Genomic DNA, 21,862 nt, shown 5'->3' with positions numbered 1-21,862 from the left:
ACAGATGTGTGCATTGCATGAGTAAATAATTCCTGGCTGGAATTGCTGTATGTTCTGATGTTTGTTATTAGCATCAGATGAAACAAAACAAAAGGTAGTCTGATGTCCAAATAAACAAAATAAATTTAATAAAGTTTCCTAGTATAAAGGCTATAGATTACAGGTAGTCATTAACCTACAATACTTTATTTAGTGACCATTCAAAATTACAAGGGCACTGGAAAAAGTAACTGTTTATTACACTAACAATCATTGCAACATCCCCACGGACACGTGATCAAAATTTGAATGATTGGCAACTGATTCTTATTTATGACAGTTGAAGTGTCCCAGGGTCATGTGATCACTTTTGCGACTTCTGACAAGTAGTCAGTGGTGAAAGTTAGATTCACTTAATATGTTACTAACTTAACTGCAGTGATCACTTAACAAGAAAGGTTAGGTTTTGCTCTTTTCTGGAACATTTTTCTTCCTTACAAATAATTCCCCAAAATTAATTAGCTACTTTATAAAGGAGGGAACAGCCATTAACCAAGGCAAAAGTTGCTCAGAAACCTAAAAAACACCCAAAATTTCCTACCTTTACCCTCAGCATTAAAATAGAACAGTGGGTAGAACCTTTGTCTAGAATTTAAGAGGTTGTTCCAAAATTCAGCAGATACGTTGATATTTCCTTCATCTAGCTATCTGAGGTCTTTTCTGGAATTAAAAAAAATGGAGAGTCCACTATTCCATTTTTTTAATCCATATGCTACAACTCAAAAAGAAAGAACAAAGCACCAAAGATATCTCACCATCAACACAAGAAGGAGCTGCCCGAGTGGTACCTGCTACCTGTCCAGGAAAGCAGGAGCACTTGACCGTCTGTGATCTTTCTTCTATTTTGTTCTTATTACAACATCGATGGAGAGCCACCACTTCACAAGTTCCAGTTTTAACATGATGAGCTGTAAAAAAATGTTGAGAGAAGTCACGATTCAAAATAATTAAGAAGAACACACAAACTGGAAGTTACCAGCACTGCAAATTTCATTAGAAATACTAATGAATGGATCTTTTTCTTTTCCCTCAACTGAAACATTTATAACTCTTTAGGGCTCAAAAAAATGAAAGGAAGGGTGTTCATTTGACATATGACACTGTGTAGTAAACAACAAATTAAAATTAGCAACAAAACACCATTAAGAAACCAAACCACATCAATTTTCTGTTTAGCTATCTTCAAGCTCATCTGAAATGTGTAGAATGTTACACAAGAATCCTTACATTTTAATGGCTGTAAAAATACAGTAATTACCGAATTGATACATCTCTTTAAAACCTGTTACTTAAAGCCCATTATTTTTCAAACTAGTAGGACTAGCTCTGAGCACATCAATCAAGACCTCTGCATTTATTCAGTCCTCTCTACCATTACCAGTTTCCCATTTTTTCCCTCTCTCTCAGATAATCAGTGAGTATTTTGTGGTCCTTGGGTTTCCTCTATCATCTTTGTTGTCTTGTTTGGATTCCTCCATGCATCTTTAATTTTCTCAGTGGTCTCAGAAATTTGATCGAAATCCACACTACAGGCCAGCTGAGTTACGGGTTTTCTAATAATATATGTAATTATCTCTGAAGGCAGAATAACTAATATGATGCTAATTGAATTATCAATAGTAAGTTACAACTTTACTGCATCAAAGATTCAAGAATACAGTGGCATATATATGTAGCCCTTTAAGACAAACAGACTGTTGTAGTTTAGAAACTTTCAATTTGTCAACAAATATTTATTACAAAATAAAAATAATCTAGATTTTCTTCAGATTATGTAGCTCTTTTCATTTACCAAAAGAATAAATAAATAAAATCCAGACTACTAGACTAATGAAGAAATACAGAAATTTCTGAATGTTAATTAATAAAGAATCATTATTCTTGATAATTTCCATCTTGTAGTCTTATCTTGAAATGGAAGGTTTAAATGCAGCAACTGATACTTAACAGAATTGCTTAAGAATAATAGATATAAAGGGTGGGACTAAGCAGGCAATCTATGAAACTACATGGAAGAGTCCAAGAGTTTCTGTTTTTTGAGGTGGTTTGTCATGGTTATTAAGATTATACAAGCACGCATACTTACGTATTACTTAAAATGCTATGTTAAACTTACTTAATGGTTCCATACTATATTTTGTGCATGCTCTCACTTCAAAATACCTGGAAAAGTTCAAATGCGGGTTTTGAGGGCTGCTTTTGAAGGCTTAGATTGTCTATCTCTGACTTAATACAATCAACTTTTATATTTCAGCTTTGTTAGTATTTCTTAATTATACTGCTTAAACTCTCTAAACCAATACATTTTTCTTTGAAACACATAAGAGATTAGCATTCAATACACTGAATAAAATTGACGATAGGAAATAAAATATATTCAGACACTATCAATATTGTTTTTAGTTCAAGGTGAATATTAATCATGTTTCCAAAGAAGTTTAAGATAGCAATTGATGCATCAGATAGATCATGGGGGGGGGGGGGGAATCTGCCTTAAAAATTTATACTTCTGTGAAATCAAAAATAATAATGCTAAATTTTTTATTTTAAAAATTAGAAAAGAAAGATAGTCACCATGAATAAATCACAATCAAATTTATATTTGAATGTTCTGATTTACTATCTAAAAACTTTAAACTGAAACTTATGAAGCATTTCTAACAAAAGATGACAGAAATAGAGTGAAGATGTATATAATATTTAACTCTTGAAAATAAAGGAAACTTAGATAACACAGGAAATAGAATGATATTTGTTACATAAAGCTATTTTGGTCTCTGAAATGTGAATCTCATAGTTAGATTTCAGGGGTTGACCCAAAAAATCTAACTCAACTGCAATATCTTAGTTATTTTCCCCTTTTGAGCCAGAACATTCCAACCAGATAAGTGATGCAAACTTCTGTATATGGATAATTCTCTTCACTCTCCTCCCTTCCTGAAAATACATCCATTATTGGGCATTACAGCTTGCTTACTGCTCAGCCCTTTTTCCTTATTCTGTATTTGACCATTTTTCTGTAAGAGTCAAGAACTGGCTGGGCACAATGTAATTCTATGAACAAGCCCACCTCCACTCCCCATTATGAAGCATAAAAAATAATCCCTTTCCATCTTCAGTTTTCTAAGAGATTAAACCAGATTGAAAGTTCCTCTGTAAGTTTATTTGCTTTTTTTAAACCATGGTTTCTATATGAACTCTTTATTTAGAAATACTATGAACGCATGGTTTATACCTTTTGTTCATGTTCCCATATCCCGGGAAAAGAGGAAAAAGAACTCGAAATAACATTTGTTTCCTCGATGCAGCATATTCAACAGATTTTTCATGTGAGTGAGGAAATCCGTACCTCAGCAATTAGCTTTCAAATATTATTTGAAATAGTATAGTATAATAGTAGTTATAATTAAGTATAATAAATATAATACTTAATGTGGTTCATAGAGCAAGTTCTCATACATTGCCTTTTAAGGAGTACCCACCACAAGGAGGATACTTGGTTGCATCCAAGATGCAGTATTTTATTCAGGTTCATAAAGGATAGTAAAGAGACTTCACATTTCCTCTCCCAAATAAACCCAAAATGCTTTTATAGCCCTTAGAAACTGTTAATGAATAGCTTACAATGGTCAATTTGCCAAATCTGTTGCATTATGCCAGAAATAAATCTCATTTATTGTTCTGTCTCCACACAACCAGTTATTGCCATCTGTACAGGAAGACTTTTATCTCCTTGGCAAACAATCAGGGAAAACTGCTTTGCAATTGTATTATGAGGATAGAAACTTCCTAATGGCCCACAAAAAAGATACAGATATCCCAAGTTGGTCTTCTAAATGCAGAAATAAATTTCATGTTAAATTAACTCAGCTAAGTGGAAATAGCTGCATTAACAGAAAACTGACCCGAATTTATCACAACAAATTCAGATTCATCATAATCAACTGTACAAAACCAAAATCCATCAATGAGAGCAAAAAGTTTATTGTACTGTCTTTATTGTGCTTTATTTATTTAGAGAATGTGTATGGCAAAGTGCACAGGCTTGCAGTATGGAAAATTCTGTGTGAAGATGGAGTTGGAGGTTGATTGCTAATAGACTGCTAATAAGAAGTATACGTTGGAAGTAAACCATGTGTGAGAATAAACAAAATTATATGCTATGTCCTTAATTAAATAGTTCTTAAATGTGTTTCTGGATAAATATTAAGAAATACTTGTGGAGTTGTTCAAGGTGTGCTGAGTAAATACATATACTTCTGAATAAAGCAATATTGTTAGTTGAGAATCCGAATGATTTGTAACAAACGCTAGATATATTGTATGACACCAGAAAGATTAAAGGTCTGAAAATCAAACTCCAAAATAGATATGTTGACAAGGTAAAGGAAAAGTTTATGATAAAAACTGAAGAAGTAGATGAAGTTGTATAGCATTATAGAATTATTACTACATATGGGAAATAGATGGAGAAATTTCAAGACACTTAGGACTGGTAGAAAAATAAACAGAAGTATGTAGATCATTGAGCAAAATGAATATTTATTAAAAGAAGCAAATGTGCTTCTCCTATTTTGTCATATGGTAAGCAGAGTTGGATTTGTTAAGAGAAAGATAAAAGTTAAATGGAAACTGTTGTGATAAGACAAGAAGAGTTGGGATCAAGAATGATTGTTGGCTTACCTGAACGATCGTTTTCTGGGCGCTGCAGGAGAGTCCAAACCCTCCCTAGGGTCTCCTGCTGTCATGGACTATTCCCCCTGTCTCACCTTTTTGCGTCCCTAGGGTGGGAAACAGATGTGCTGGAGGTCTCTGTGCTGGAGTGAACTCTCTCTCAAACGCTCGTCTCCCAAACGCTGCTTCAGTGGATGTAAACTGTACGCAAAAAGGTGAGACAGGGGGAATAGTCCATGACAGCAGGAGACCCTAGGGAGGGTTTGGACTCTCCCACAGAGCCCAGAGAACGATAGTTCAGGTAAGCCAATGATCATTCTCCTGAGCACTGCTTGGAGAGTCCAAGCATGGGACATACCCAAGCTAATTGTCCCTAGGGTGGGAAACAGATGTGCTGGAGGTCTCTGTGCTGGAGTGAACTCTCTCTCAAACGCTCGTCTCCCAAACGCTGCTTCAGTGGATGTAAACTGTCTAGTTTATAATTGTGTATGAAGAGAGCAGTCGAGGCTCAAGTGGCCGCCCTACAGATCTCCTCAATCAAAGCATCGGCCAGGCAGCAGTGGTAGCCGCACTTCTCGTGGAGTGAGCCATTATTCGACCTGGCAATGGCTTGGCCTGGTGATTATAGGCATGGGTGATGCAAGCTCTGAGCCAGTGTCTGAAGGTTGAAGAGGTGACTTTGCGACCTGTCGAAGATGGCTGGAAGGAGATGAAGAGTGCTTCAGATCTCCTGAATGAGGCTGTCGGACATCTAGGGTTTGCCAACGCCACTGTAAACTTGTAAAGCATTTCCATGACTATTATCAAGTAGACATGAGAGGGAGAATTCCATGCATACCTTCGACCAGAGTTAGATCTCAGGTTTCTACAGAAGGTGTGTGAGGCACAAAGTTCACAGCCTGCTGCAGCACCTCATTGGTGGATATGATTTATGGCACAAACTGAGGGGAGGGGAGACACAGGGGTAAAGTTCAGAGACCATTAACTGGAAATCAGTTTCAGCTACGCAGAAGAACATGCCAAAATGTTGCTCCTAATAAATGACTGGATTTCTTTTGAACTTTGTCTTTAGGCTCATAAATTAACTAGGGCATCCTTTGGAAACTTCACAGAGAGCTGAAACTGAGTTTTAAAATCTATCAAGATTTCTGAGTTTCCTGAATCCTGGGCTCTCCAATAATTTCCTGATATTTGGGGTGCTTGGAGGGAAAATCAGGCAACCATGGCAGAAGAGAGCCTGATGATAGCTGGAGGAATGCAGCCAGCTCCAGACATCAAAGCTCCAGACATCCAAGCTGTGATGCCTTTCCCAGCAGCAGAAGCAAGAAAGGATGAGTACTGGTGGAAATTAGCCCCTAAAGCAGCTGAAGTTGAGTTCCCTTATCCCAATTCCCAGATAAAGGGAAGGGTTCGAGCGAGCTAGCAAGGGTGGACTGGATGTGGGACTGGGCACAAGCCAGGCTCCCAAAGCCCCAGATGGAATCCCTGGGGAGTGCAATAGAGTAACTGAGGGAGGATTTTGACTGGACCACCCTTCATGATGAGGGGCGATCGTGCCACTCCAAAGAGAGGGGAGGGACATCTGATCCTGTTGAGGGGAGGAGATGGAGACTACAGTGCAGCCTCCCTCCTCCATCCAATAGAAGGAAAAGGAGCCCGAAACTGCAACCAGTGCCTCTCCCACACAGCAGGCAGGTTGTCCAGGACAGGCAACCTCCTCCCTCTCTCTGAACTAGAGGTGAGGAAGACAGCCAGCCATATCAGGTGGAAGGATAAAGAGGCCGACAGGAGGTTGGAGGAGTAGGGCTGAATGACCTGCCCCAATTTAGTGGAAAGTTTGATGGGGACTCAGACCAGCTAGCTCTATTCTTTGATTCAGCTGATATCCACCTAGAACACTATGGGCACCTCTACCCATCCCCCAGAGCCATGGTGAATACCATCGCAGGGGGCTAGAGGGAGAAGCAAGGGAATGGTTAGCAGCCCTCCACAAGAGGAGAGCCCTCCAACTGCAACTGCAACTGCTAGAGGCCAGATTTGAGGAGGCAGAGGAGGACCTATAAGCAGAAGAGAACTCAGCAACCTAAAGCAGAGGGGCTGCCCCATCAAAGAGCACATCCATGAATTTATGAGGGTCATTGGAAGGCTACCCCCTTTACCAGAATGGCTGCTGGTGCATTTTTTCAGAACAAACCTGGACAAGCAAATTGCCCAGGTAACCACATACCGCGATATCCCAAATCGACTCTCTGAGTGGTTCCAAGTAGCAACAAAAGTTGACAGTGGGCTGCGTGCCAACAACATGAGAAAGCAACCAGACATGAAAGAGAGAGGTCAACCTGACCTAAAACCACCCAATTGATGGAGAACCACAGCCCTCCCTCAAAGTCCGCTGAGATGCTACAGATGCGGGGCATGGGCCACATGGCATCTGCATACTCAACCTCAGGTCCAAACCAAGGCCAGACCCACCACCCAGGGCATGACCAAAATGAGGCCCCAAATGGGCAATCAACACATCTGGGAAAGCCCTCCAGGCTGCGGGATCGCATCCTACCGCATACTTCCCTGCGACCAATTCACTCTCACAGGGAGGGACTCCTCCTGGTGCCGTCCACTAAGCAATGCCAACGGGCGGCGCCTAGGAGTAGAGCTTTCTCTGTGATGGGCCCAACCCTCTGGAATGACCTCCCCCCCGATATCAGAATCACCACCGACTTCCGCTCCTTCCGACGAAAACTGAAGACTCACCTGTTTCGTTTAGCCGGCTTGGCCCATTCATAGTCTTATCCTACCTCCTGGCAGATATTTTTAATTGGGTATTTTTAGGGGTTATTTTAAACATTGTTTTAATTGCTTTACTTTAAGTACAGTTTTTACAGCCTCCTCTTTTAAGTATTTAGTATTTATTTATGTCTGTATTTATTCCCATGTATTTATGTGTTTTAATCTGACTGTACACCGCCCCGAGTCCCTTTTGGGAGAGGGGGCGGTATAAAAGTTTGAAATAAAGTAAAGTAAGTAAAGCTGCAGAGGCCCCTTTCCCCTCAGGCGAAGTGGTGAAACCCCAGGCAAAGACAACCACTCATCTGAATCCTATGACAGCGAGGATGAGGGAGAAAATGACCCAATGGTGAGAGGACCAATTCACCCTTTCCTTTTTGCAATACACCTCAACAGCCCAAAAACAGGAAACCAGGAGGATTTTTAATCCCTAATAGACTCAGGCTGCACTAGGTGCTCGATCAACCTAACCACAGTCCTGACACTGGGGATCAGAGCAAAAAGACTGGCCCACCCGATCCGGTTCGAACAGGTCGACAAGTCACTAATGGAGGGAGCCTATGTCACCCACCTGACCGAACCAGTGAGGGTAGAGCTAGCAGATCACTGGGAAGAAATTCAATTCATAATAGCCCTCAAAATGACAGACGCAGTCATACTGGGACTTTCCTGCCTAGACAAGTGGGGACCAATCATCTGGTGGCAAGGGGGTACCTGCAGACTTAAGATATCAAGGGGCCCCCAACTCCTCCCACACCAAGTAGAAACACCACACACACAGGAAACCTCACAAAATAGCTCACCAGAACAACTGGCAACCACATCTGACAAAACTGGCAACCACATCTGGTTGGGCCACGAGGGGGGTCTACCCCTCGTGGAAATGTGCCCACCACGATACCGTGCATTCCATCAGCCGCGGGCCCTGGGTAGGGGTGGCGGGGTAGCGGTGATTATAAGGGAGGGTCTAGAGCCGAGAGAGTTCACTGTGCCACAGATATTCGGGTGTGAGTCTCTATGCGTGAAGTGGGGCCCAGGGAGACAGTTGGGCTTGCTGATTGTATACTTGGCTCCTCGCTATGCATCAGCGGCCCTGCCAGAGCTCCTCGAGATGATCGCAGAGATGGCGGTTGAGACCCCCAAGCTACTGGTTATGGGGGATTTCAACCTGCCGTCGATAGGCGAATCGTCTGAGGCGGCTCGGGAGTTCATGGCTTCCATGACAGCCATGGACCTGACCCAAATAATTCAGGGCCCCACACACGAGGGAGGCCACACGCTGGACTTATTTTTGTCTCTGGCCAGTGGAGGAGTGATCTGGGAATAGGGGATTTAGTTATTACACCCCTGTCATTGTCAGATCACTCACTTCTCCGGCTCGACTTCACAGGCGCTACCCCCCATTGCAGGGAGGCGGAACCAGATTATCCTAGATGGTTCCGCCCCAAGCGCCTGATGGAACCTGATAGGTTCCAGACGGAGCTTGGGCCACTTCCTGTAGCCCTGACCCGCTCCCGGATGGAGGACCTGGTGGTCGCATGGAATAATGTGACTGCCGGGGCCTTGGACCGGGTGGCACCTTTGCGGCCTCTCCTGCGGCAGTGAGCCACCCTTTATTATTATTATTATTATTATTATTATTATTATTATTATTATTATTATTATTATTATTATTATTATTATTATTATTATTATTATTATTATTATTATAGAGAGGAGAGTTCTAGAGCCGAGGGAGTTCACTGTTCCTCAGATATCCGGGTGTGAGTCCCTTGGTGTGAAATGGGGCCCAGGGAGGCAGTTGGGTTTGCTGATTGTATACTTGGCTCCTCGCTATACATCAGCAGCCCTCCCCGAGCTCCTCGAGCTGATCTCGGAGACGGTGGTTGAGATCCCCAGGCTTGTGGTTATGGGGGATTTCAACCTGCCGTCGACGGGAGCAGCGTCTGAGGTAGCTCGGGAGTTCATGGCTTCCATGACAGCCATGGGCCTGACCCAGTTAATTCAGGGCCCCACACACAGAGGAGGCCACACATTGGACCTTGTTTTTGTATCTGAGCAGTGGACGAGTGATCTGGGTAGAGGGGATTTTACTGTTACACTCCTGTCATGGTCAGATCACTCATGTCTCCGGCTTGACTTCCCTGGTGCTACCCCCCACCGCGAGGAGGCGGGACCAGACGGTCCACGCTGGTACCGCCCCAAGCACCTGATGGAGCCGGATAGGTTCCAGACGGAGCTTGGGCCATTACCTGTAGCCCTGACCCACGCTCGGTCGGAGGACCTAGCGGCCGCCTGGAATAGGGCGGCGGCTGGGGCCTTGGACCAGGTTGCGCCTTTGCGACCTCTCCTGCGGCAGCGACCCACCCGGGCTCCTTGGTATACCGAGGAGCTGAGGGTGATGAAGCGCCACAGAGACATCTAGAGAGCAGGTGGAGTTCCTCACGCTCCGAATCTGATCGAACACAGGTAAGATCCTACTTGCGGACCTACCTTGTGGCATTAAGGGTGGCCAAACGTAGATATTGCGCCACCCTTATTGCATCGGCGGATAACCGCCCTGCCGCCCTGTTTAGGGTGACCCGCTCCCTCTTGTCACAGAGGACACAGGGGGCACCCTTACAGGGCAGAGCAGAGGAATTTGGGGAATATCTGCAGGACAAAGTCGCTCAGATCCGGAGCGGATGGGCCCCACTCAGTGGACCAGACGGGCCGCCAACAGCGAGTCTTGTGAGACCATCCTGGGAGGAGTTTGATTCTGTTGCCCCCGAGGATTTAGATAGGTTGCGTGGACGGCTGTGACCCACCACATGTTTAATGGACCCGTGTCCCTCCTGGTTGGTACTGGCATCTTGGGAGGTGACCCAAGGCTGGCTTCTGGGCCTGGTGAATGCCTCATTGGGTGAGGGATCCTTACCAACCGCCTTGAAAGAGGCGGTGGTGAGGCCCTTGCTTAAGAGGTCTTCACTCGACCCAATGGAGCTAGCTAATTATCGTCCAGTCTCCAACCTTCCGTTTCTAGCGAAGGTTGTAGAGAATGTGGTGGCGCAGCAGTTTCCATGACACCTTGACGAATCCGAGTATCTAGACTCACGCCAGTCCGGCTTCCGACCCGGGCACAGAGAAGCATACTATGAGTACATATCAGAGAGGGAGATGAGTGGAAAACAGCATTCAACTGCCCCCTAGGGAGCTTTCAATTCAAAGTGATGCCTTTCGGACTGCAGGGGGGCCAGCGGTATTCAGGCAGTTTATAAATGAGGTGCTGCACGAGCACCTTTACAAGGGGGTCCTCGTCTACCTGGATGACATCTTCATCTTCACTGAGACAATGGACGACCACATACTCCTGGTCCGCCAAGTACTGGAAAAACCTCTGGCAGCCAACCTGTTCATCAAGTATCAAAATGTGAATTGCACTATGCATGGTTAGACTATCTGGGTTACCGAGTGTCAAATGAGGGAATAGAGATGGACCCAGCCAAAGTACAAGCCATCCTAGGTTGGCAACCCCCTCACACCCGCAGACAGCTACAAAGCTTCCTAGGGTTCGCGAACTTCTACAGGCAATTCATCCCCTCCTTTGCGAAGATTGCCAAACCCCTGACAGACCTCCTGAAGACAGGGAGCCCCAGGAACGAAACCTCATCTGGGACAAATCCTACAATGGGACCTAACCTGCCAGGAGGCATTCCAAACACTAAAAGAAATGTTTGCAAAGGAGCCGGTGCTAAAGCATCCTGACCCCGAGCATCCCTTTGTGATCCAGGCAGATGCCAGCGACATGGCAGTGGGAGTGGTGCTATTCCAAAGAAACAACCAAGGAAACTTACAACCCTGTGCCTACACCTCCTGCAAGCTCACAAGCTCATGCACGAAGGAGGAGCTTCCTGGAGGATGGCGGTCAGCCTCTGAGCTCCGTGTTTTCACGGGGCTCTTTTTGACCGGGCTGGGTTGCTGCTGGTCCTCTAAATGAACTGGAGGACCACAAACCTACCCAATGACCACCCTGGCTTATTTCAGGACCCTAGTGGTCCCCCAGGGTGGCCGGACGGCACAGGAGAGGGGAAGAAAGAAAAGCGGCATTTTGGAAAACTTGTAGTGAGCCGGGAAATGTCGGTCGGCGTGCGCGCGCGCCAGCTTACTCCGGGAGACTGCAGGCGTCGATGGCTGTTGGAGCTGGCATTTTGGCGGTTATGAACTATTCAAGATCTGTTTGCGGGCGTTTTTGTAAGCCACGACAGCTACGACAGCCCGAGGTGAGAGCAGCGACGCCCTGAGCGGCTAGCGACGGGGGTGCGATGGCGTCACACACGAGGGAAAGCGGAGGGAGACAATGGCGGCGGTGGTGGCCTGGAAGAGTATCGGGGGCTCTAAACATCAGTTCCCCGACCCATTGGACCCGCTGGGAGCCCCGAGCCTACCAGAAGCCCAGTGGAGGTCGTGTGAGGTTTAAGCTGGGCTTGAAACATTGGAGATCACCGGAGTCGTTGGAGGACGCCGGAGGCCGGCGGAAGGTGTGGAGTGAAGAACAGAGGCCGGCTGAAACGGCGCGGAGGCGACGGAGGCGATGCTGGGAGGCGATGCTGGGGCTTGGGAAGGTTTGCGGGGAGCCGTCCCCCCCCTGCCCATTTTGCATAGATTTGGAGATCGGTTTAACCCCTTACCACCTGGGGCTTGGAAGGACTGCAGGGAGCTGTTGCCGTCCCCCCCCTGCCCATTTTGCATAGATTTGGAGATCGGTTTAACCCCTTACCACCTGGGGCTTGGAAGGACTGCAGGGAGCTGTTGCCGTCCCCCCCCCCTGCCCATTTTGCATAGATTTGGAGATCGGTGGAAATGTGCCCACCAGGATACCGTGTATTCCATCAGCCTCGTGCCCGGGGTAAGGGTGGCGGGGTAGCAGTCATTATACGGGAAGGCCTGGCACCGAGAGAATTCACCGTACCTCAGATATCCGGGTGTGAGACTCTAGGTGTGAGATGGGGCCCAGGGAGTCAGTTGGGCCTGCTGATTGCATACTTGGCTCCTCGCTATGCATCAGCGGCCCTGCCAGAGCTCCTCGAGGTGATTGCGGAGATGGCGGTTGAGACCCCCAGACTATTAGTTATGGGGGACTTCAACCTGCCATCGACGGGTGAATCATCTGAGGTAGCTCGGGAGTTCATGGCTTCCATGACAGCCCTGGACCTGACCCAAATAATTCAGGGCCCCACACACGAGGGAGGCCACACGCTGGACCTTGTTTTTATCTCTGGTCGGTGGAAGAGTGATCTGGGAATAGGGGAATTGGTTATTACTCCCCTGTCATGGTCAGATCACTCGCTTCTCCGTCTCGACTTCCCTTCCGCTACCCCCCATTGCAGGGAGGCGGAACCAGAAGATCTTAGATGGTTCCGCCCCAGGCGACTGATGGAACCTGATAGGTTCCAGACGGAGCTTGGGCCACTGCCTGTAACCCTCACCCGCGCCCGGATGGAGGACCTGGCGGTCGCATGGAATAATGTGGCGGCCGGGGCCTTGGACCGGGTTGCGCCCTTGCGGCCTCTCCGGTGGCAGCGAACCACCCTGGCCCCTTGGTTTACTGAGGAGCTGAGGGTGATGAAGCGCCACAAGAGACGCCTAGAGAGCAGATGGAGACCCTCTCGCGCCGAATCCGACCGAACACAGGTAAGAGCCCATTTACGGACCTACCTTGTGGCACTAAGGGTGGCTAAACGTCGATACTATGCCACTCTTATTGCGTCCGCAGAAAACCGCCCTGCCGCCCTGTTTCAGGTGACCCGCTCCCTCCTTTCACAGAGGCCGCGGGAAGCCCCTTTGCAGGGTAGGGCAGAGGAATTTGGGGAATATCTGCAGGATAAAATCGATCGGATCCGGAGAGAGTGGGTCTCCTTGAGTGATCTCGGGGAGACACCGGTGGAGAGTCTTGAGGTACCATGCTGGGAGGAGTTTGGCTCTGTTGCCGCTGAGGATATGGACAGGTTACGTGGGCGACTGCGGGCCACCACATGTTTATTGGACCCGTGTCCCTCCTGGCTTGTACTGGCAGCCTGGGAGTTTACACGAGACTGGCTCCTGGGACTAGTGAACGCCTCGCTGAGGGAGGGGTTCCTACCAGCCGTCTTGAAAGAGGCGGTGGTGAGGCCCCTACTTAAGAGGCCTTCCCTGGACCCAGTAGAGTTAGCCAATTATCATCCAGTCTCCAACCTTCCCTTTTTAGCGAAGGTTGTTGAGAGTGTGGTGGCGCAACAGTTTCCTCGGCACCTGGAGGAAACTGTCTATCTAGACCCGCGCCAGTCCGGTTTCTGGCCCGGGCACAGCACTGAGACGGCTTTGGTCGCGTTGGTGGATGATCTCTGGAGGGCGAAAGATGGGGGTTGCTCCTCCATGCTAGTCCTATTAGATCTCTCAGCGGCTTTCGATACCATCGACCATGGTATCTTATTGCGCCGGCTGGAGGGGATGGGGGTGGGGGGCACCGTGTTGCGGTGGTTCTCCTCCTTCCTCTCTGGTCGGATGCAATGTGTGTTGACGGGGGAGCAGAGGTCGACCCTGAGGCCGCTCAGGTGTGGGGTGCCGCAGGGGTCGGTCCTCTCACCTCTCCTGTTCAACACATACATGAAACCGCTGGGTGAGATCATTCGAGGATTCGGGGTTGAGTGCCATCTGTATGCAGATGACACTCAGTTATACATCTCTACCCCGAACCACCCCAACGAAGCCATCGAGGTGATGTCCCGGTGTCTGGAAGCCGTGCGGATCTGGATGGGGGACAACAGACTCAAACTCAACCCTTCCAAGACGGAGTGGCTGTGGCTACCGGCGCCCCGCTTTAGCCAGTTTGCTCCATCTCTGGCCATCGGGGGGGAACAACTACCCCCGGTGGATAGGGCACGCAATTTGGGCGTCCTCCTAGACTCCCGGCTGTCACTGGATGATCATGTGACAGCCGTGGCTGGGAGGGCGTTCCACCAGGTGTGCCTGGTGCGCCAATTGCGCCCCCTACTTGAGCGGGACGCTCTTCGCACAGTCACTCAGGCCCTGGTGACTTCCCGTCTTGATTACTGTAATGCTCTCTACATGGGGCTCCCCTTGAGATGCACCCGAAGGCTCCAGTTGGTTCAGAATGCAGCCGCGCAGACAATCTTGGGGAGTACCAGGTACTCCCATGTAACACCACTTCTGCGCGAGCTGCACTGGCTACCTGTGGCTTTTCGAGTGCGTTTCAAGGTGTTGATTGTCATCTTCAAAGCGCTTCATGGCTTGGGACCTAGTTATTTGCGAGATCGCATTCTACCCCATACATCCCTACGACCAATCCGCTCACACAGGGAGGGTCTCCTCCGGGTACCCTCCGCTAGACAATGCGGGCGGGCGGTGCCCAGGAGTAGGGCCTTCTCTGTGATGGGCCCAACCCTCTGGAACGAACTCCCCCCTGACATTAGAACTACTGTTGATCTCCGCTCCTTCCGTAAGAAACTCAAGACCCACCTGTTCCGGCTAGCCGGCCTGGCCTAATCGGAATCTTAAGTACAATCTATTACTGCCCTTCCTGGATGGCTTTTTAATATTGTAAATTTTGGGGTTTTAATTTGGTTTTAGACTGTTTTTAACTTGAAATGAGTTTGGGTATGTCACAGACCGTATGTTTATGTCGGGTGTCTAATGTATTGTTGTTCTTGCTTTGTTGTTTTATTTGTACTGTCTGTACACCGCCCCGAGTCCCTGCGGGGAGAGGGGGCGGTATATAAATTTAATAAAACTCAAAACTCAAACTCACAGACATAGAGAGATGATGGGCCACATGGGAAAAGGAGGCTTTCACGGTGAGATGGGCACTGCTAACCTGGAGACACCTTTTGGAAGGGGACCAGAAACAGTTTGAAGTCTGGACTGACCACAAAAATCTGGAGGCACTCAGGACCCCTTGGAAACTATCACCCAAACAAGTCCGATGGGCTCAATACTTCAACCATTTTGATTTTTTTAAAGCACATCCCAGGGGGGAGGAACTTTCTAGCTGACGCCCTCTCCTGCATGCCCTAGTACAAATGCGAATGGGAACAGGTGGCGGATGCCATCATTCCCTCTACTCAAATAGCTACCCAAGTGACCACCAGGCAGTAATGCCATGACTGGCAAGACCAACCCGCAAGCGACTAACCACGAGACCCAAAACCAAACTACTAGCAGCCCCCTGGTTCCAAAACAACCAACACATCTTGACAAAAAGAGATGACCTCGCATGGAAGGGGATGAAAGTTTAGGTCCCGGAATCCCTACGCACCTTAATTCTCCAGAGTAGCCACGACGCCAAACCAGCAGGCCACTTTGGATTCCTAAAGACTTTACACCTAGGCCGGAGGCAGTTCTGGAGGCCTGACATAAAGAAAGATGTAGATAGTCACATGAAAAGTTGCACCATCTGCGCCACAATGAAGAGACGACCGGGAAAAACTCCCGGACTGCTGTAAACAGTAGCAGAGCCAACGAGGCCATGGGAGAAGATTGCAATGGACTTTATAGTAGAGTTGCTGAAAAGTGGGGGAAACACAGTGATTTGGACTGTAATAGACCTGGTCTCCAAACAGGCACACTTCATACCCTCCAGTGGACTACTCTTGGCTCACCAACTGGCCAAACTATTCGTGAAGCACATCTACCACCTACATGGAATACCTCAAAGAATTATCTCAGACAGAGGGGTCCAGTTCATGGCTACATTCTGGAGGGAGTTCCTGCGGTCCATTGGATCATCCCAGGGTCTTAGCTCAGCTTTTCACCCAAGCATCAATGGGGCAGCAGTGAGACTAAACGCCATGGTAGAGCCGTACCTGAGGTGCTACATGAACTATTAGCAGTCCAATTGGGGAGACCTCTTATCTTTTGCTGAGGTCACATACAATAATGCTGTTCACAGTAGCACAGGACTCACGCCATTGAAAGTAGTGAGTGGCATGGATTTTGCCTGAGTATTCAAGGGATCCCTCCCTCCTCAGTCAGCTTGACTGATTGGATGTCGATGCTTAAAGCAACCTGGGAAAATGTCAAAAAAGCACTGGCTAAAGCAGAACGAACCTATAAGAAACAGGCAGATAAACACCAGGCTCCATAACGGTGGAGAGAGGGTGGGAGAGAAGATTTATCTCTGCACAAAATATTTGAGATTAAAACTCCCTAGCAAGAAACTGGGGCCAAAGTTTATGGGACCATTCCCCATACTAAAGATCATCAACCCAGTCAAGTGCAATTGAAACTGCCTCAATTGCTGGGGAAGATACACCCAGCATTCCATAGTAGCCTCTTAAAACCTGTGATCGGATCCATGCTGAGACCACTACCCCGGAAGCCCCCGGGCCCTGTAGTCATAGGGGGCCAAACCCATTATGACGTTCAAGGATGCTGTGGCTTTGGGCAAAAGTCTGGTAAAATGACCTCCTGGGCCCATTGGAACCAGGAGTTGATTTTTCAGATAAATGAAGGGTCCAGTCAGAGGACTACCTTGTCAGGATGGATGATGCACAAATCCTCTCTAACTGACAGGGCAGCCAGCTCCAAGATCCTCCTGGCTGATGTAATAGCTATGAGGAAGAATGTCTTAAACATGAGATGCTTCAGACTAGCGGTGCGGATGGGCTCAAAGGGAGTGCAGGTAAGGGCCTAGAGTACGGTGGAAAGGTCCCAAGATGGAAAGCGATGTATGACCAGAGGGCATAGATTGGTGGCCTCCTTTAGAAAACTACACACCTGGGGATGCTGGCTGAGAGATTGATGCGAGTCCTTGGAAAGGATTGTTGCCAGCATGGCCACCTGGTGTCTAAGAGTGTTGGGAGGCAGCCCTTTGTTGAGGCTTTACTGCAAAAAATCCAGCACCTGTGATATGGAAGCTGAGATGGAGTTAATGTGTCTGGTGGAACACCAACAAGAAAAGGTAGACCAGATCACACCGCAGATTCTGGTGGTAGACTCTCATCTGGAGGTTTGAATTGTCCAGATGACCACATTGGAAAGGTTATCCTGCCTCAGGAGGTCCCTCTCAAGCACCAGGTGGTCAACTGGGACTCCGGATGTAGGAAGGCCCCCTGGCTGAGAGAGACCTGGTCCTGGAGAATTCTCCAGGGCTTGGCGATGGACAGGCTGATGAGGTCAGCAAACCAGGGTCGTCTGGGCCAGTGTGAGGCCACTAAGATGACTTATGCTCGTTCCACTATCATCTTCCTGATCACTCTGGGTAGGAGAGGCAGTGGCGGGAACGCATATAGGAGCCCTGGAGGCCACTGGCAATGAAGGGCATTGATCCCCTCTGCCTGAGGCATGGGGAACCTGGAAAAGAACCTGGGTAGGTGAGTATTCTCTGGGCGGGCAAATAGATTGACAACGGGGTGACCGAACCACATTGCTATTTGTTGAAACATGTCCAGATGCAATCTCCACTCTGACTGATCAATGGTGGTCCTGCTCAGCCTGAACATTGTCAACCCTGGAGTTATGCTCCATCGAAATGGACCTGAGATGGCATTCCGCCCACCTCCCCAGGATCTCTGCCTCCACCATGAGCGACCTGGAATGGGTATCTCCCTGCCGGTTCATGTGTGCCTTGGTTGTGACACTGTCTGTTAAGATCAAGATGTGGTGGTATTGTATCTCTGGTCTGAACCGTCATAGAGCAAGGCAGACTGCCCGCAGCTCCAACCAATTGATGCTGTGAGACAACTTTTGCGTGGACCACCTGCCTTGAGCTACTTGGTCGTGAAGGTGGGCGTACCACCTTCACAGGCTGGTGTTCGTCATGATGGTGAGACAGCTCAGCTCCTTGAAGAGGATGCCCTTCGCCATGGCCAGAGATTGCCACCAACAAAGAGATCCAAGGACCTTGTGTGTTACTCGAAGCATGGCAAGGGAGTTGCTGGCATTGGCGCTTTGCAGTGGAAGCAGGAACCACTGAAGCTCTCTTGAGTGCAGACGTCCCCACGGCACTATGTTGAGGCAGGAGATCATCTTGCCAAGTAATTGCGACAGAAGAACGACTGTCATCTGATGCGAGGTCAGGACCTGCTGAACTAGTGAGCTGATGCCGTTTATCCAGTTCTCAGATAGGAACACCTGACAAGACTGGGTGTCTATCACCGCCCCCAGATGAAGCAATCTGGTGGTGGGGGACAGGTGACTCTTCGCCTGGTTGATGGAGAATCCATAGGTTTGAAGGGCGCACATCGTGATGGAGAGGTCACATAGAGCCTGCTGATTGGAGGATGACAGTATCAAGATGTCATCGAGGTAGCATAGGAGTCTGATGGGGTGTGATCGAAGAGAGGCTGCTACCGCCAACAGCAACTTGGTGAAGGTTCTGGGGGCCGATGACAGGCCATATGGCAGGGCTCGGAACTGATAATGAAGCCCTGCGAAGCAGAACCTCAGGAACCTTCTTTGTGACTGTCAGATTGGGACGTGCAGGTATGCTTCCCTCAGATCTATGGATGTTAGGAAATCTCCCTGCCTGATTGACTGGAGGGACTGCATCTTGAAGCGCTTGTAGGCTAGTTGTACATTTAGCTGCTTCAAGTTCAATATTGCTCTCCACCACCACCCCCCGAGCTCTTGGGAACTAGGAACAGAATGGAGTAGAACCCCTTGCCCTCCTGACCTACAGGAACCTGCTCTATGGCCCTTAGGTTGAGAAGATGATGAATCTCGCTTTCCATGAGGCGGGGGCAGGGACGGAGTAGGAACAATTTCCTGAATTTGATTTTGATTTGCTCATCAAAGAGACCTTTGCTAGGATTCTTTACATCCCCCAGAGAAGGCCTAGGCGAGCCAGGGCAGCTTGAGGTCTCATTCAGGGACATTTCCTGGACCCCATCTTCGCTATCAGAAATGGGGTGCTCTGGTCTGGGGCGACACTGCCTTGGGGGGGAGTCTGGAGGGGTAGACTGATGGGAGGAGCTCGCGGCCTGTCGTTGGGCCTTGGCAAATTGCCTCTCCAGCGCTTTTTGCCTCCGAAGAGCTAGCTTGTCTGACCCCTTGGTCTCTCTCTTGCCCTTGCTTTGGGGCCCGACTGCTCCCAAGGCCTCAGCTGCCCTCTTCCTGCCTGCCTGGTGAGACACCTGGTGGATGGGCCTGGTTGCTGCTTGTCCTGTCTGGAAGCCATCTCTGGATTAACAGACATAGAAAAAAACAGAATCAAATCAAGAACAACCCCAGGCAATGTGCAAGGCAATGGCGACCTGTGACCCTGCTGCTGAGGAGTACTGAGTGCCATTCATCCTTAAGACTGCAAATGTGGCTGAAGCAAAGGTTGCTGAAGCTCAGGTCTCAAAATGGTGCGAGCTCACAAAACACTCCCAGTTCTCAGCAGATCTATTGCTGCAGGCTGACTAAGCCAGCCAGGCCTGCAATCCGTTCTTTTCAACCATTCCGCCGAATGAATCGGATAGGAGAGGTGTCCGGTGGCGATCTGCGGGAGCAGGCAATCAGCAATTGCAAATGGGCAATTGCTTAATATCACAAGAGAGTAATAAGACAACAAAAGAAAGGAAGTGGAAAAATAAAGAGTGTCCAAATTTATCTAAACAAGAACTGCTGGAACTTCTTTGACTACGTCCATTGGGCAATAGACTGAATTGAAAAACTGGCTAGAACAAGCACCAGAGGGTGTGGCCAAAGAAATTCAATTCAGTCCTTGGGCAGAAGGCAGAATTTAAGCCATGCTTGGACTCTCCAAGCAGCGCTCAGGAGAATGAATAGATGTTAAATGAATTTGATTGAGGAAAATGAATAGATGTTAAATGAATTTGATTGAATTATTGATAAGTACAAAAGAAGTACAGTGAATAATGTTAAATATGGCAAAGGACCAGGCTACTCAAATATATTATTTACACTTACAAATTCTAACTGTTTTAGGTAAGCCCTTTCTTTTAGATCTCAAAGGTTCAAGGTTCTGATAACGATCTTCAAAGCGCTCCATGGCTCAGGACCTAGTTACTTGCGGGATCGTATCCTGCCCCATACATCCCTGCGACCAATTCGCTCGCACAGAGAGGGACTTCTCCAGGTGCCGTCTATCAGACAGTGTCGGGGGGCGACGCCTAGGAGCAGAGCCTTCTCTGTGATGGGCCCAGCCCTGTGGAATGACCTCCCCCCTGATATCAGGACTACCTCCGACCTCCGCTCCTTCCGCGCAAAGCTCAAGACCCACCTCTTCCAAGTAGCTGGCCTGGCTCAACCATAGTTTTACCATATCGCTCCTGACGGGTTTTTAATTGTGTATTTTGTATTTTAATTGAGGGGATTTTAAATTGAAAATTTTAATTCTATTTTATTCATCTGTTTACCTCCTCCATGTATATGTATATGTATATGTATATGTATATGTATATGTACTGTTTATATTTGTATATTTTATGTGTTTTTATTGTACGCCGCCCCGAGTCCTTCTGGAGAGGGTGCGGCTAAGAAATAAAATTTATTATTATTATTATTATCTACCTTCATCAAAAACATATTTTTCTTGTTTGGAGCATTCTCCCATAGACTCTTAGGTTATCTTATTTTTATAATTGTTTCGGAAAAATATTTATAATTGTTTTGGTATAATTGTTTCGGTAAAATATAAGAATGTTTGTTCCTGAGTTGGATTGTTGGCATTTCTTTGATTAACCCATTTTAAATTAGGTGTTGGATGTTTAAAAAATATTTAAAATTCATTTTGTTATTGTTAGCCTTGTTGGAGAGTTTGTACACTAAAAACAACAGCTGATAAAACAATAACAGTTCAGTATTCGGCTGTAGAAAAATAAAACCCTTAATCAAAAGTAAAACATATTGAGACCACAGCTTTTAATAACTGTATCAGCCCAAGGCAGCCACCAGGGAAAAAGTTTATACAGATTTCTAATTAGCCTACTTCTTGTGAAAACTGGTATTCTCTATTAAGTTCAGTTCAGGTTGAGCATTTGTCATCATAAAATCTTATGTAAATACCTTGCATAAAACACCCATTTGTGTAACTGAGAAAAGGTAAAAAGCCTGGTGAGCTGTGGCAGGAAGACTCAGTTGTGTGTGCATTGTGTCAAGCCAGAATAAAAAAAAAGAAAAATAATTTCCCCAAAGTTCAGAATATCAGATCTCCAACGAATCTAAGAATAAAAGCTTGAAAAACAAACTCAAGGCTTCAGATTCAGAGAAGAGCTTGATAAATAAGAAGACATGGCATATATTAATTCACAATGCTTGTTAACACTGCTTTAGTGCAGAAGAGCTAAACCTAACTCTCAGGTATGAAATAATACTTTCTGTTTTTTTCAATTGCTTTAACAGTTCAGACTTTTGGTCATAAGCCAAGAGTTAGAATTTGGCAAGA

The 21,862-nt window shown here is 47.2% G+C and overlaps 1 protein-coding gene across 7 annotated transcripts in view; it reads right to left on the bottom strand.

Annotated features, from left to right (window-relative positions):
• TAFA2 (TAFA chemokine like family member 2) overlaps positions 1–21,862 on the bottom strand; it is a 260,303-nt gene that overhangs the window by 44,941 nt on the left and 193,500 nt on the right. For all 7 annotated transcript variants that reach the window (XM_081956695.1, XM_081956696.1, XM_081956691.1 and 4 more), the window contains exon 3: positions 795–947. In XM_081956695.1, coding sequence (XP_081812821.1) covers positions 795–947 — 153 coding nt within the window. The remainder of the gene's footprint in view (positions 1–794; positions 948–21,862) is intronic.

The sequence above is a fragment of the Natrix helvetica genome (genome assembly GCF_964273705.1).
Source record: "Natrix helvetica genome assembly, chromosome: 6".
NCBI classification, from domain to species: domain Eukaryota; kingdom Metazoa; phylum Chordata; class Lepidosauria; order Squamata; family Natricidae; genus Natrix; species Natrix helvetica.
The sequence above is the reverse complement of the archived record's forward strand: the minus strand, read 5'-3'. Positions and strand labels throughout refer to the sequence as shown.